Source organism: Littorina saxatilis, linkage group LG12, assembly GCF_037325665.1.
Source record: "Littorina saxatilis isolate snail1 linkage group LG12, US_GU_Lsax_2.0, whole genome shotgun sequence".
Taxonomy (NCBI): Eukaryota; Metazoa; Mollusca; class Gastropoda; order Littorinimorpha; family Littorinidae; genus Littorina; species Littorina saxatilis.
The window spans coordinates 13,028,593-13,046,134 of NC_090256.1; the positions used below are offsets into that span (position 1 = coordinate 13,028,593).

Here is a 17,542-nt window from a genome sequence, read left to right on the forward strand (position 1 = left end):
GATCTGGGAAGATGCACAGAAAAACCAAAATCGGTTCAGCGCTGCGCGCTGAGAGCACGTGTTGAAAATTCTCATCGACCAGGTTGTGTCCGGGGTCTACCTTAATATGCCCACCAAGTTTGAAGCAGATCCATCGAGAACTTTGGCCGTGCATCGCTAACACACACACACACACACACACACACACACACACACACACACACACAGACAGACACTAGTCGTATATATAGATAGATAGAAGACGGCGATCCGCGCACACATCCCTTGTTTATATCGCCTTTTGTTTAGGCTGCAACACAATGTTACTCAGATTTAGATTCAAGGTCATCGGCCAAACAAGACCCTTTCAGCATCGGGTACTTAGTGTCACGTCCATTGGATTTCACTTTGACTTTGTCAAATCATGCGGCCCGTCGTGTCACAAGGCCGGAGATGCAGGGACCACGCGATAAGACCTACCACCTTGAACAGTGTGTCCATTGGAGTGGACTTGACTCGGACTTTTCATGGTCTCTCCCTTGGTATCAACTGTCTATTCATGTGGCCACGTCAATTACCAGCGCTGCTGGTGAAGAATGGAACGAGCTTGAACACACCTTGTCTGGACCTCGGGGGTGGGGGCGATTGCCTGTGGATAATAACCCCGCGGTAACGGTCTCTTGTTTGGATGTCGAGGAATATTTGTCACGTCAATGACCATTGCCACTGAAGAATGGTCTGAGCTTGAGAACACCTCGTTTGGACCACGGGGAATGTCACGATCACCAAGGGCCGAAGGGAACGAAGTAGAAACGTAGGAAGTAGAAAAGGATGGACAGAGGAGAAAACAAGTCGCGTAAGGCGAAATTACAACATTTAGTCAAGCTGTCGAACTCACAGAATGAAACTGAACTCACTGCATTTTTACAGCAAGAGCGTATACTCGTAGCATCGTCAGTCCACCGCTCGATGCACAGGCAGTGAAATTGACAAGAAGAGCGGGGTAGTAGTTGCGCTGAGAAGGATAGCACGCTTTTCTTTATCTCTATTCTTTTTAACTTTCTGAGCGTGTTTTTAATCCAAACATATCACATCTATATGTTTTTTGGAATAAGGAACCGACAAGGAATAAGATGAATATGTTTTTAAATCGATTTCGGAAATTTTATTTTAATAATAATTTTTATATTTTTAATTTTCAGAGCTTGTTTTTAATCCGAATATAACATATTTATATGTTTTTGGAATCAAAAAATGATGAAGAATAAGATAAACGTAATTTTGGATCGTTTTAATTACAATTTTCAGATTTTTAATGACCAAAGTCATTAATTAATTTTAAGCCTCCAAACTGAAATGCAATACCGAAGTCCGGCCTTCGTCGAAGATTGCTGGGCCAAAATTTCAATCAATTTGATTGAACAATGAGGGTGTGACAGTGCCGCCTCAACTTTGACAAAAAGCTGGATATGACGTCATCAAAGGTGTTTATGGAAAAAAAGAAAACAACGTCCGGGGATATCATTCTCAGGAACTCTCATGTCAAATTTCATAAAGATCGGTCCAGTAGTTTGGTCTGAATCGCTCTACACACACGCACAGACAGACAGACAGACAGACACACACACACACACATACACCACAACCCTCGTCTCGATTCCCCCCTCTACGTTAAAACATTTAGTCAAAACTTGACTAAATGTAAAAAGCACACACACACACACACACACACACACACACACACACACACACACACACACACACACACACACACACACACACACACACACACACATACACACAAAAGACACAAACAAAGTGACAGTGGCGGGTGCCAGAGTGAGAATGGCGGTACCAAACCGGTGCCAGCATGACAAAAGTGGTGCCAGACCGGTGCTAGAGGGAGACTGGTGGTGCCCGACAGGTGCCAGAATGAACAAAGTGGTGCCAGACCGGTGCTAGAGGGAGACTGGTGGTGCCCGACAGGTGCCAAAATGAAAATGGTGGTGCCAGACCGGTGCTAGAACCGGGGAGAATGGCGGTGCCCGGCATGTGCCATAATGAAACATGGTGGTACCAGACCTGTGCTCGATTGAGAATGGTGGTGACTAAGTGAGAATGATGGTTCCAGAGTTAGAGTGCTGGCGCCTGAGTGAGAGTGCCAGACCGGTTTCAAGGTGGCAATGGTGCTGCTAAATCGGTAGGAGATTAAACAAGTCGCGTGAAGCGATATAAAAACATTTGTCAATCGTTATCAAACTATAAAATCTATAACCAAGAAAACAGTCATCGCCGAGACTTTCTGGCTGACCCGAAGACCGGGGCGGGTCACGCTCGTCTCCGCGAAGCACGCGAGCGTAGTACTTTCTGAACCTATTTTCTTTCATTCTGAGCACGTTTTTAGAGTAAACCTGACATATCTATATATTTTTTTAATTCAGGAGAAGATAAAGAATACAATGCGATCGTTTTTACATTTAGTCAAGTTTTGACCACGAGAGTGGTGGTGTATGTGAGTGTGTGTGTATGTATGTGTGTGCGTGTAGAACGATTCCGAGAAAACTACTGGACCGATCTTTATGAAACTTCACATGAGAGTTCCCTAGCCTTTTTTTAATTTTGTCGATAAATACCTTTGATGACGTCATATCCGGCTTTTAGTGAAAGTTGAGGCCGCACTGTCATGCCCTCATTTTTCAACTAAATAGATTGACATTTTGGCCAAGCAATCTTCGACGAAGTCCGTTTCATAAAGATCTGTCCAGTAGTTTTCTCGGAATCGTTCAACACGCACACACATACATACACACACATACACCACCACCCTCGTCTAGATTCCCTGTCTATGTTAAGACATTTAGTCAAAACTTGACTAAATGTAAAAACCGAGAGTAAGAATGACAGTGCCTGAGTGAGCATTGTGCTAAAATAGTGGGTGTATTGAAAAGGCAGATGTGGTTTTTTTTTAGATTTTTTGGTCTATGGCTCTACTACAATCTAATCACACGTTTGTATGCTTATCAACTTTATACGATTCATTAACAATAAGATTTGCTCTTCTGCGTCAGAGGTTATCATATTTTATTCAGAACTGGCAAGTACACATACGTCTGCCAAACAAAACCCGTTGGAATCTGGGAATTCAGATATGTAATCTAGTATGTCTGGTATGTCAAACAATTTAGTACATTATATTAATTTACTTAATAATTATTATTGTGGCAAAAATGTGTGTGGGAAAATTCAGATACGGGAAACCAATAGAAATTGTGTCACAGTGTGCATGTTTAATTCAGAGTTAGATTTGCGACACATATAGATCGAGAAAATTGGTAATTGTAAAGTATTTTAATAAAACTGTCCATTATTGGTATTTGTCCATGATAGAGGTGAAAAGGTTTAGGCAAAAGAAGTATATTTAAGTAAAAAAAAGAAAAGAAAAAAAAGGAATAAAAAGATATGTAATCTAGCAATTGCGAACGCGAAACACGTAGGACGGAGGGAATATACCATCTGCAAACACCACCCAACACAGCGTTGAACAATACATATTAAAAGGCTCAAGCACTGATTTGAAGGTGGGCGGTTTGAGACAGTTTTTGTTTGTTTGTTTGTTGTTGATGGGTTGATTGCGTGTGTGTGTGTGTGTGTGTGTGTGTGTGTGTGTGTGTGTGTGTGTGTGTGTGTGTGTGTGTGTGTGTGTGTGTGTGTGTTTTTGTTTTGTTAATTGTTTGTTTTTGGTTTTGTTAATTGTTTGGTTTTGGTTTGTTTGTTATTGTACTGTGTGTTTATTTGGTTTCTGTTTTTTTTGTGTGTGTGTTTTTTTTTTTTGGGGGGGGGGGGGGAGGCAGGAGTACACCATTAAGTGACGAATAAAGACGGAATAGAAGAAAAAATAATATGTGTAACTGAATTACACACGTGAACTGCCACAGAAAGCGTACTGGAGGTTGGGTGTAATCATGAAAAAGGGAAAGAGAAAAAAGGAGATGGACGGATATCAGACTGATTAAATACATGTAGCCAGCTTAGTGGTTCGATTGATATGGAAAGGATGTGTGCAAGAGGGATGAGGGGGATACTGATCACGAAACAACGCCTACTTGTCTTATTGTTACGAGATCCAGATGCTAGTTGAAAATCTGAAATGTATCACCAACCCATTCTCCATTTCACACACACACACACACGCATACAAGAGAACTAGAGAGAGAGAGAGAGGCAGAGGAAGACAAGATAATACTGCTCAGAAGGGTGAACGCAGTTTGACATTAGAAAATTGCTTCTAATTGAGGATCTTCGTAAATATTTTATCACTGAAAGTAGGTTACCTCTCGTCGAGTTTCTTTCAAACGAACCTGTCTGGTGTCAGATGAAACTGGTTAATTTTTTAACAAGAAACTAAAACAGAAGCTGAAAAACCTGTTTTGGAGCACGTGCTATAAAATTCCGCTCATTAGGCATAGCAAGGGCGACACATTCTGCAAATAATCGAGTTTTCCGGTCGCTTTCGACACTGACTCGCACGGGAAGTGAAGCACGTAACAGAAATACGGGAAGAAACCTGAATAAAAAGACAGCACGAAAAAGAAGAAAAAAAAGAAAAAACTTCGAACCTACATGTAGAATAACGACGAAGTGAATATATATTCCAACGTGTGACGTTGTGTGCTCTTTCTTTGGGTGATAAAAAAAAATGTCATCCGCTATTGTATTTTTTTTTCAAGTTCAGTGTTACTCGTGAAAAACCATATGGGTTTACATTCCTCTATCTACAAAACAAGATAAAACATTGATGTTATCGTCTGATTACACTTCCGATATTATTTTGTTTCCAGATAATGGGACAACCTATCTCTGTGCCATGGGCCACTGGCGAAGAATGCCACAGAAATCCGGCCGAAGAATCTCTTGACTCTTGTCAAACAGTACGAAAATGAAGACAAGCAAATGACACCGGCCAATGAAGACAAGCAAATGATACCGGCCAATGAAGACAAGCAAATGACACCGGCCAATGAAGACAAGCAAATGACACCGGCCAAATCAAGAAGAACCAGCAGGCAAGAAAAACAAATCAAAGGCAAAAGCAAACAAGCAGAACAACAACGACACAAGTTGACACATTCACTGACTCAAACGTAAACTCGAGTCAGTTCCAGCGGCCGCCGGAGCGGAAACTGGCATCTGAAAGAAAAGCTGAACAGATAAATTAGCTTGAGGATTTTCACCCACACGTCGGATCAGACTACACAAGCCGACACGGGGATCCAGGATATCTGGATTCGATCAGATTTACCGACTTGCCAAAGTGGGGAAAGAGCCACAACAAGGGTAAGGTGCGCCTCCGCCTCAGATCGTCTCTGCGCATGCCAGTGCGGGCAGGTTAGAAGTTCGCGCTTCCTGTCTGGAACGGAACGGGAACGGAGATGGCGCTGCGCCGGTCGGCTGTCACATTGCAACCGGACAACAATTGGAAGGGGGTAGGGGCTGGGTGTAGTGTGTGTGTGTATGAGAGAGAGAAAGTTGTGTGTGTGTGTGTGTGTGTGTGTCAGTGTGTGTGTGTGTGTGCATAGTGTGCGAGTGTGTGTGTGTGTGTGTGTGTGTGAGTCACAGAGAGAGAACACAAGAGAGAGAGAGAGAGAGAGAGAGAGAGAGAGAGAGAGAGAGAGAGAGAGAGAGCCGGAATGAGAAAGAGACAGACAAACAGAGACTGTGTGTGTGTGTGTGTGAGAGAGAGAGAGAGAGAGAGAGAGAGAGAGAGAGAGAGAGAGAGAGAGAGAGAGAGAGAGAGAGAGAGAGAGAGAGAGAGAGAGAGAGAGAGAGAGAGAGATCAAATCAAATCAAATCAAATCAAATCAAATTTTATTTTTCGAGGGTTGTGGCATAAGCAATACAACGAGCTTTTTTTCAACCAGCCCTCGCCCAGAGAGGGGAGGCTAATCTAATCACATATTTACACGGATATTAACGTTGAAAAAAAGGTAGAGAAAAACAACAACATATGAATATTTACACATTACATATTATACACAAATATAAAGCGTCGTATATGTAACGTAGTGAAAACAATGCTGAATACACATGCATGAGTAAATGTGTTATTAAAGCTTTGAGTGTTTTTGTGTGGATAATATAATGAACACTGATGCTTTGGACAAATGAAAATATAACTAAACGAAGTCTTCCATCACTGTGATTTTTCGTAATTTATCATTAAATACAGTGAAAGGTGTTTTTTGAAAGTATTGAGACTCATTGGGACTCTCACAAATTCCGGGAGAGAATTCCACAGGACGCTACCAGAGAGAGAGAGAGAGAGAGAGAGAGAGAGAGAGAGAGAGAGAGAGAGAGAGAGAGAGAGAGAGAGAGAGAGAGAGAGAGAGAGAGAGACTGACTGAGAGACTGAGAGAGAGAGACACACACACAGAGACAAAGAACGAGAGAGATGCAGCAAAACTGTCACATCATCGCCAGTTAAGCCACTCCGTCTGTTTCCGGAAAGGAGGGGAAATGGCAACAGGCGGATTGAAAAACGCGAAGTTAACAGCCAGACTGATAAGGCGCATTGTCAGTCATTCCACGCGATAATTCTCCAATCTGCTTGCTAATGGGAGCGGCTTCTCTGGATCGGAATAAAAATGAAAAGATGAAGGCGGCAAAGAAAAAAGTGAACAAAGGATGTTATGAGAGAAGATACGGAAAGGGGGGGGGGGGGGGGGGTGCAATAAGAATGATTCTTTTGTTGAAAAATAAAAACAAGATAAAAACAAGTCGCGTAAGGAGAAATAACAACATTTAGTCAAGCTGTCGAACTCACAGAATGAAACTGAACGCACTGCTTTTTTCACCAAGACCACATACTCGTAGTTTCGTCAGTCTACCGCTCGTGGCAAAGGCAGTGAAATCGACAAGCCATGCAGAATAGTGCGGTAGTGGTCGCGCTGAGCAGGATAACACGCTTTTCTGTATGTCTATTCTTTTTAGCTTACTGAGTTTGTTTTTAATCCAAAAATATCTTATCTATATGTTTTTGGAATCGGGGACCGACAAGGAAAAAGATGAAATTGATTTTAAATCGATTTCGGAAAATTAATTTTAATTATAATTGTTATATTTTTAATTTTCAGAGCTTGTTTGTAATCCAAATATAACATATGTATATGTTTTTGGAATCAGAAAATGACGAAGAATAAGATGACATAGTTTTTGGATCGTTTAATAAAAAAATAATTTTAATTACAAGTTTCCGATTTTTAATGACCAAACTCATTCATTAGTTTTTAAGCCACCAAGCTGAAATGCAATACCAAAGTCCGGCCTTTGTCGAAGATTACTTTGCCAAAATTTGAATCAATTTGAATGAAAAATGAGGGTGTGACAGTGCCGCCTCAACTTTTACAAAAAGCCGGATATGACGTCATCAAAGGTATTTATTAAAAAAATGAAAAAAACGTCCGGGGATATCATTCCCAGGAACTCTCATGTCAAATTTCATAAAGATCGGTCCAGTAGTTTAGTCTGAATCGCTCTACACACACACACACACACAGACAGACAGACAGACAGACAGACACACACACACACACACACACACACACACACACACACACACACACACACACACACACCATCACCCTCGTCTCGATTCCCCCTCTATGTTAAAACATTTAGTCAAAACTTGACTAAATGTAATGATGGGGCACCGTTTCCAAAGCCACCCGCTGCGTTCCGTCCGTGCGGTCGTGTAAACACAGTTGTAAACCACCACAGCATTCTTTCACTTGGGCATAATTATTCCCAAAATTCAACACCATGTCTGCATTATGTGAAGGGTGGGGAGTTTTTGCTGAATCCGTTTTGCAGAACCGACGTAAACTTGGCCAGAACATTATTGCAACCTTCTTCTTCTTCTTCTTCTTCTTCTGCGTTCGTGGGCTGAAACTCCCACGTACACTCACGAGTGCTTTTTGCACGAGTGGAATTTTACGTGTATGACCGTTTTTTACCCCGCCATTTAGGCAGCCATACGCCGTTTTCGGGGGAAGCATGCTGGGTATTTTCGTGTTTCTATAACCCACCGAACTCTTATATGGATTACAGGTTCTTTTTCGTGCGCACTTGGTCTTGTGCTTGCGTGTACACACGGGGGTGTTCGGACACCGAGGAGAGTCTGCATACAAAGTTGACTCTGAGAAATAAATCTCTCGCCGAACGTGGGGACGAACTCACGCTGACAGCGGCCAATTGGATACAAATCCAGCGCGCTACCGACTGAGCTACATCCCCGCCCTTATTGCAACCATTTTCGCACACTAACAAAAGCATTAAAACGCAATTCTTTCTTTATTTATTTGGTGTTTAACGTCGTTTTCAACCACAAAGGTTATATCGCGACGGGCTTAAAAAGCAATTCATTTTAGTTGAACTTTATATGCTCGAAAAGGTAATTATGTCAGCTGTACATATCATTTGTAAGACATATTGACTTATTGATATTTTTCCTACATAGGTTTGTTTGTTTATTTGTTGCTTAACGTCCAGCCGACTACGCAGAGCCATATCAGGACGAGGAAGGGGGGATGAAGGGGGCCACTTGTCAAGCGATTCCTGTTTACAAATGCACTAACCCATTACTTGTGTCCCAGCAGGCTTTAGTAAAACTAAATTAATACCTACTGGAAGATTACCAGTTTCCAGTATGTTAAAATAGGCTTAACCTATCTACTGCTGGACTTACAACAGAACACTAACAGATTAAACTATACATGAATCGCGAGACAAGCGGCAAGAGAAGAGATTTTTGGAAAAAATACAGGTGAATGAGCAAGAAGGCAGAAAAAAGAAAAGAATTCATGAAGAAAAAGAGAGCATGACAGGAAAGAGGAACCAAAAATCTACCTAACAGCAAACTAGAAAGCTCCTGCGGTTCCAAAAACAGGAGGGGCTTTTAATTTCATAACCGCGGTGCCCCACTGCGGGATCCTACATAGGTGAAAGAGACCACTCATAAAGAGACCACTCATGAGTTAACAATATCGTTTAAAACGACACGTCTGTATATAGATCATGTAAATGAGGTCGTGTCAAACCAGTTCAGTATGTAGGATAAACAGAATACTACATATCTTACTGCGTCGTACCAGATTTACACTCGTTACATTTTCAAATATTGAAAAGCTCGCTTTCGCTCGCAGTTTAATATTCAAAAAAAGCAACTCGTGTAAAGCTGGTACGACACAGCAACCTATAGCCATGTAGTATCTCTTTATATATATACGACTAGTGTCTGTCTGTCTGTCTGTCTGCGATGCACGGCCAAAGTTCTCGGTGGATCTTTTTCAAATTTGGACACCGTATTCAGCTACACCCCGGACACAACCTCATCGATGAGATATTTCAACACGTGCTCTCAGCGCACAGCGCTATGCGCGCTGAACCGATTTTTTTTTTTGTTTTTTGTTTTTTTGTTGGGATCCACGACCAGTAACTCCTCCTTATCTTCTCCAGTGTTTTCAGCCGCGATTATCTCCCTTCCTCCGTGTGGCGTCAATCCATTATTCCCGTTACTACGTTACTATTTTTAGAAGGTCACTGCACGTTACTATTTTTAGAAGGTCTCCAGTGTTTTGCGCGTTTATCTCCTTTGGTGCGTATGGTGCGCCACTCACCCGGGTATTCGGCTCTACTTCTTCCCGGCGAAGCGGGTATTCATCTAGTTCTCTATATTCATATAACTCTCGTGCTTTTTAAAACTGTCACGCTCATTGGAGAGAACCTGGCCGAGGAATGCAATGAAACAGAAGTTAACGGGTTTGGAAAAAAAAACGTGCACCCGGCACAGTAGAGAAGTCAACGGGGTGCGTTACTTCAGGGTTGAAATTTATGCATTTTTGGTCGAACAATGTATTACTCAAAACTATACGAGGGTGGAGTAAACGATTAGGGATACCACTTAACTCTTTTAACTTAACTCACTTAAAATAACATATTACTAACTGTCTTGAACAACTTTTTTCTTAAGCACTATAACAAATCCCTTAATTTTTTTAATGAATTAAAAACGTCCTCCTGCTAGCCCCTCAGCCGGACTTATAGCTGGCTATAAGGAAGACGAAACACAAGACAGACATACATGCACACAATGGCTACATAGGATCAGTGTTATAGTTTGGGCGAAGCTGGTGCGGTGTCGCAGTATTTTAAAAAGATTATTGATCTTGATCTTGATCTTGATATATTACGCCAACAGGTCCCAAACTTGGGAATATTCGTTGGCGATTAGGCCAAACAAAAATGTATGTTGGTTTAGGGTAACGTGACCCCCCAAAATAGGGTCGGTAGGTCGGCTTTTTTTTTCTTTCCTTTTTTTAGTCACGGTATGGTTCGCAAAATGTGCCAAAGGTTTGGGGTGGGGTTTTTTTTAAATAAAAAAAAAAGTGTTAGGGTTGGCGGGAACAAATAAGGTCGGTCGGGTTACCCTAAACCAACATATATTTTTGTTTGGCCTCAGCTCAAAGATTTTGTTGGAAATTTGAGGCGCGGTGGAAGGGAAGTAAGAAGGAAAAATGCCACCGTAGTAGCAGAGCAGGAGTTATGTCTTTCTTTCTTTATTTGGTGTTTAACGTCGTTTTCAACCGTTCAAGGTTATATCGAGACGGGGAAAGGGGGGAGATGGGATAGAGCCACTTGTTAATTGTTTCTTGTTCACAAAAGCACTAATCAAAAAATTGCTCCAGGGGCTTACAACGTAGTACAGGAGTTATGTCATTCGCGCTGTTCATGTAGCATGACATCACTGAAGTAACACAACATAATTATGGATACGGAATACGGGGAGTGTGATGAAATAGCTGCCGCGTAGAAGTATTAATGGGCGATTAAAAATTAAGATCAACTTGCCCGTCAGGCGAGCGGCAATAACCACGCCGGATTAATAGTTACAGCGTATTTTGTTAGCATAGCACAAAAGCTACGGTCCTCATAACATGAAGAAGGGTAGTAGCTCTAGAAATATCACTTTAGCAGCTTCCCAAAATGCATGATGTAACTAAAGTGTGTGTCTAACATGTAGGGGAGAGTTACTGATATCGTACCACTTAAGGACAAACAGCTCTATAACGCAACCATTAAGATTTTATGCTAGGCACTTCAAATTGTCCATAAACACTCATCTCCTGTGCCTTCAACGTTCCGTATATTGTTTTCAATGAAAAAAACGCAAACTTGGTTTCAGTACGGATTTAAAAAAATCATCCAAATGGTACGAATTACAAGACCAGTTCTGTAATGCGTACCTGTCAGTCACTTATAACGTACTAGGGGTACGATATTAGTGACCTTGTGGTACAATATCAATAACTCTTGAAGCAGCGCTGAAGCCCATTTCGTTTGCAATGGCTGCCAGATATTTTTTCATGTCCTCTGATGTCCAGTTCGAGGGGGAAAGCATTTTTCTGAAACAACTTCAGGCTTCAGACTTCTTAATAAGTACTCCTAAATGGATCATTTGGCAATTAATAGGAGGTTGTGTCATCCTGCATATCGTACCAGAAGTCATTGTTATCGTACCACCGGTACTATATCAAGACTCTGGCTGGTACGATATGCGTGACTTCGGTAGGCTGGACAATAAGTAGATCTAGCCTTCTACATGTAAAGCAAAGGCCAATGTTTTGATCCAAATGCAGCCTACACTCAACAAGGTATTAATGTATAGTCAAGTTAATTTGCTCAGTCTTTGCATAGTCACACAAATTTGTCACTACGAAAATAACATCAAAATGCGAAAAAAGTGAATTTTTCGTTCTTGCTGGTGGTTTTCTCGCTAGCTGCCATGTTGACACCGGAAGAATGCTTCTTTCCTACGGGGCTCTCCCCACACTTCAGCAGGGGCTTCAGGCATTCGTCATTTCGCGGGAATGGGGGTGGTACGATATGGATAACAGCATCGGTGGGAGTTCCTCCGTCTCAGACGGATTTCCGTCTCAGAGAAATTTTGACAATTTTTTTTTTTTTTTTTTTTTTTTTTTTTTTTGCGCCCTCATTGATAGTCATCTCATACTGTGTTATGCCAAATGGACTGATAGTGCACTTTTTGTTGTTTCTAATGCTTGCCAGGTCCCTAAAATTTTTAGTTTTTGTTACTTTTTGTATCTCCAACAAGGTTCTTATTTATCAGAATTAAACTCAGGAGAGGCCAGAGAAACCCTTTTAAATTCATAAAATTCGTTTTCGGCCGGGGGCCTTCGCCCCCCTGGACCCCCCACCAGGGCGCTGCCCCTGGACCCCGCCGGGGCCTTGGCGGCCCCTGGACCCCGGCCTTAAAAAAAGTTCAGTCTTGGAACAATTTTGGGCTCCCACCCATGTAACAGGTAGGCCTACGCAATCAGTAACTCTCCCCTACCTCATATAATCCTCTTTTTGCTGCACTAAAGTGATCATTGGAAATATTGCTCACAGTGCCCGTATTTAAAGACTTCTCGAAAAACATTTGCTGCCAGAAACCCAAACCTTGCATTCTAAGCTGTTTTATTGATAAGGATAAAAAAAAAGCTATGACATGAGTTATCACCCTTCCTTGTAAAACTTCTACACTACCCGTCATAAAAAAGTACGCAGATACATTTTGCTGTAGATCTTTGTGATGCGGACAGTTATGTTAAAGGCACAGTAAGCCTCCCGTAAACCATCACAGATACTGTCAGGCTTTTACACACAGTACAAACACCCTTCCATTTGAACACTCACCGAACGGGAACATCCTAGGTGCCCTACGTAAAGAGCGAGCAATTTTCAAAGAATTAATTTTTCGGATTGAGACCATCTCAATCGGACCCATCCTGAACTCAGGTCAAAAATGAGTTACTTCCCTTCAACTGGCGATAGCCGTGGAGCGATGATTGTGCGTTTTGGCGCTAGACCTAACTATTAAAATCTAAATAATAAATTGACAGCTTGTTACACTAACATTCTTAAATCATAAAAGAATTATTTTTTCATCAAGACAAGATCAGTACAATTCGAAGTTTTGAAAGTTTGAAAAAAGAAAAGCCCGGAAGCAGGGTCACGCAAGGTCGTGGTTTTCGTAGCAGACGACGGTTTATAGGCAGTCAAAAGCCATCGCTCGAGTTCTTATGAACCACATTCGTGTTTTTTTCGTGAAAAGTCAGAGGTACATAATAACATGCTATTGCAGATAAGCTCACAGCGAGCCCCATTCAAATTACAAACTGACGACTGCATTGTGAAAAAGGGAAACTGGATCACACGGGTTCACGATGGCTCAGGGGTAAAATAAACCACGCAAAATTAATTCTTTGAAAATTGCTCGCTCTTTACGTAGGATGTTCCCGTTCGGTGAGCGTTCAAATGGAAGGGTGTTTGTACTGTGTGTAAAAGCCTGACAGTATCTGTGATGGTTTATGCGAGGCTTATACTGTGCCTAGAAAGGTCATTCATTCCCCTATTGTATGAAATAAAGAGTTTCATTTTGTCAGAAATTAGTGTTTATGCAGTATACCGGAGACCTAGCATACGGAACGCGGATCGTATCAACTGATGCATCAAATTGATGCATCCAAAACCAAGAATTTGATGCATCATTTTCACAATTTGATGCATCGTTTGGATGCATCAGAATGTTCGGGTTTTCCCGGAAAGTGCCGAGCAAAAAGCAAAATTTGAACCGGAATACGAAGCGAAACGAACGTCGGAAAACGAAAGTTTGAGTCGAAGGTCAAGGGCGTCAAAACTTCGTGTGCACAGAAAACAAACCACAAACAAAACAAAAAATGCCTTAAAATGCATAATGCCGTGACTTTGACTTGTTCCCCATTTACTGGTATGTTGTTCGTTTATTTTTGTTTTATCTAACCAATCTGTTTATATTCGTCAAAATGTCATTTCAAGTTTTTCCGTGCTCAGGCATTTCTTACGGAAAGACCTGAAATGAATGATCTTTTGCATGCACACAAAACAGAAAGTGATGCATCAAAATGATGCATCATTTTCTAAAAGGATGCATCATTTTCGTATTGGATGCATCAGTTTTGGAAAATGATGCATCCTTTTTGAAAATGATGCATCCTTTTGTGAAAATGATGCATCAAATTGTGAAAATGATGCATCAAATCTTGGTTTTGGATGCATCAATTTGATGTATCAGGTGATACGATCCGCGTTCCGTACTAAGACACCCCCCAAAATCAAATTCGCAAAAGCAAACTTGCAGACACTAAAATACACACAAAATCATAATAAGCGGTCAGAGCACTGCCAATGCCTCAACGCTGGAACTAGCACAAGAAGAAAGGTTACGCAACCCTCATGATAAATTACTGTGGAGGACTGCGAATGCCTGAACACTGGAACTAGCATAAGAAGAAAGGTTATGCAACCCTCATGATAAATTACTGTGGAGGACTGCGAATGCCTGAACACTGGAACTAGCATAAGAAGAAAGGTTATGCAACCCTCATGATAAATTACTGTGGAGGACTGCGAATGCCTGAACACTGGAACTAGCATAAGAAGAAAGGTTATGCAACCTTCATGATAAATTACTGTGGAGGACTGCGAATGCCTTAACACTGGAACCAAAAAGTGTAGAAGCTAAGAAATCTTAGCTTCTACACTCTTTGCTGGAACTAGCACAAGAAGAAAGGTTTTGCAACCATCATGATAAATTACGGGGGAGGACTGCGAATGCCTTAACACTGAAACTAGCACAAGAAGAAAGGTTATGCAACCCTCATGATAAATTACTGTGGAGTACAGCCAATACCTCAACGCTGGAACTAGCACAAGAAGAAAGGTTATGCAACCCTCATGATAAATTACTGTGGAGCACTGCGAATGCCTCAACGCTGGAACTAGCACAAGAAGAAAGTTATGCACTTGGTGTGGGGTGCGAGCTGATGGCGTCCTGTATAGCGTCCACAACGTAGTCCACGTTCTTTGTGGTCAGTCCTGCCATGTTGATACGTCCGTTCAACAGCATGTAGACATGGTGCTTTTCCACCATCACGCGGGATTGGTCCGCTGGAACATTCAAAGTAGGTTGTAGTAAATGACGATGATATCAGAGAAACAGTATATCGCAGATGTAACCATTGAAAACAGAATGATTGGAAACATAGCAGAAATGGCATCTTGGTTGGACCCAGTGCACCACTTTGCTTATACCGGTACATACCAGCCATGATGTTGCATAAGAGGTCCATCTACGTCCAACACTTGCATGCACATTAACAAGGTCGTCAAGATCACGCACACGTCCGCATGCACGCAGGCATGCGTACACACGCGCGCGCATGCACAGATACACACGGGAAGAACTTATGTTTTTCGCTCGTTCATTCGCACTTTACTTCACTTCATTCCAATTAAACATGTAGAGAAGTAACTATGTACAATAATCTAACCAAAATTCACCAAATCCATTCAACGTACAAGCCCGGAGCAAACATTTTTAGAGTGCTGTGCGTAAGTAACCAGCGATAGCGAAACCTTTCCCTTACTGAAACATTAATTCTCAAGTGAGAAGAGGAGAGAGAGGGAGAGAGAGATAGTGAGAGAGGGAGAGAGAGGGGGGATAGAGAGAGAGAGAGAGAGAGAGAGAGAGAGAGAGGGGGATAGAGAGAGGGGGAGGGAGAGAGAGAGAGCGAGAGAGAGGGGGGATGGAGAGAGAGAGGGAGAGAGCGAGAGAGAGGGGGAGAGAGAGGGAGAGAGAGAGAGAGCGAGAGAGAGGGGGGATAGAGAGAGGGAGAGAGAGAGCGAGAGAGAGGGGGGATAGAGAGAGAGAGAGCGAGAGAGAGGGGGGATAGAGAGAGAGAGGGGGGATAGAGAGGGATAGAGAGAGAGAGAGGGAGAGAGAGAGCGAGAGAGAGAGAGAGAGCGAGAGAGAGAGGGAGAGAGAGAGCGAGAGCGAGAGAGAGGGAGAGAGGGGAGAGAGAGAGAGAGAGGGGGAGACAGAGACAGAGAGAGTGAGAGAGAGAGAGCGAGAGAGAGGTAGAGAGGGGGGAGAAAGAGAGGGACAGAGACAGAGACAGAGAGGAAGGGGGAGACAAAGACAGAGAGAGTGAGAGATAGAGAGAGAGACAGACAGAGAGAGAGCGAGAGAGAGAGAGAGAGATACAGAGACAAAGCGAGAGAAACACAGAGAGAGAGAGAGACAGAGAGAGACAGAGAGTGAGAGAGAGAGACAGACTGACAGACACTGAGACAGAGACAGAGAGAGAGAGACAGAGAGAGAGACAGGGAAAGAGAGAGAGATAGAGAGAGAGGCATGGAGTTAAGTCTTCACGTGTGAGTCCGGTGAAGCTGAACATGCCAATCTGCTGGAGGATGTGGTTCCAGCTGCCTGGCACCTTCTTCTGTCGCAGCTTGTTGAACATCATCTGTCGCATCTCCTTGATACGGTTGGCCATGGTGGCCACTTGGGCCTTCCTGAAACACGCAACCGCACAGGTACCACTTACTTCAACGGGATACTATTAATCTGACCGTTCTGGATAAGTTTCTGACGAATTTGACTAATTTGAAGACTCCGAGGAAGCCACTGTATCTCAGGTTAATCTATTTGTACGAAAACGAACCACAAGTATGGCAATAGACTCAATCAAGGCAAGTGAATGGGCTTCTAGGCCGGCGCCGCTTGGCGGCTAGACTGGTAGCGCCCTCTGTAACACGGCGGTCCTAGTAACAGCAACACGTTCACAAACGCCCATCTTGCATCCAGAGAAGTAGCCCAACCCAACCCTCATTATGCGATATCTATAATACCAAAGCTGCGCTCACCATTCCTCAAAGTAGGCGGGGTTGCCAAGGATGGTGGCGACGACACGAGCACCGTGGTGACTGGTGGTGGACCACATGGTTCTCGCGATGATCTCCATCTGTGAACGGATCTGGGGGATCACGTCTGGCGTTTTGGTCACGATGCACAGGTTGCCAACTCTCTCGTCTGGCACAGAAACAGAAGAGCCGTGAAATGTCAGCCATCTTGCTTTCTCGCTCTATCTCTGTTTGTCTGTCTGTCTGTCTGTCTGTCTGTCTGTCTGTCTGTCTGTCTGTCTGTCTGTCTGTCTCTCTCTCTCTCTCTCTCTCACTCTCTTTCTGTCCGTTTGTCTGTCTGTCTATCTCTTTCTGTCCGTTTGTCTGTCTGTCTATCTCTGTCTGTCTGTCTGTCTCTCTCTCTCTCTCTCTCTCTCTCTCTCTCTCTCTCTCTCTCTCTCTCTCTCTCAGAAATCAGGTTCTGTATCATCACAGAGTGCTCTTTCCTTGACAGTAGAAATGATGTTCACGTCAGTAAATTATAAACTGTGAAACGTGTATCTGCTGACTATAACACCTTACATTTGTGAAATAAAACAAATACGCCTTTTGGGGCCATTTTTCGCTGAGCATCGTATTCGAAACTCTAACAACTTTCAGTAGAAGCGACATTCGAAAGCGCTCAGGAACGGACCCAAAACACGTTTTCTTCATGAAAAACTCAAACACTAACTGCCATAAGCAAAAAACGCATAAAACTGAAACCGAGAGTGAGTAAACAAAATAA

General features: G+C 42.7%; 1 protein-coding gene across 1 annotated transcript in view; it reads right to left on the reverse strand.

The window, feature by feature from the left end:
- Nucleotides 1-14,315: 14,315 nt before the first annotated feature.
- LOC138981274 (aspartate aminotransferase, cytoplasmic-like) overlaps nt 14,316-17,542 on the reverse strand; it is a 10,905-nt gene continuing 7,678 nt past the window's right edge. The window contains exons 7-9 of the mRNA XM_070354122.1: nt 16,780-16,945; nt 16,286-16,428; nt 14,316-15,021 (exon numbers count right to left, since the gene is read on the reverse strand). Of these exons, the coding sequence (XP_070210223.1) occupies nt 14,870-15,021; nt 16,286-16,428; nt 16,780-16,945 (461 nt within the window). The 3' untranslated portion in view covers nt 14,316-14,869. The remainder of the gene's footprint in view (nt 15,022-16,285; nt 16,429-16,779; nt 16,946-17,542) is intronic.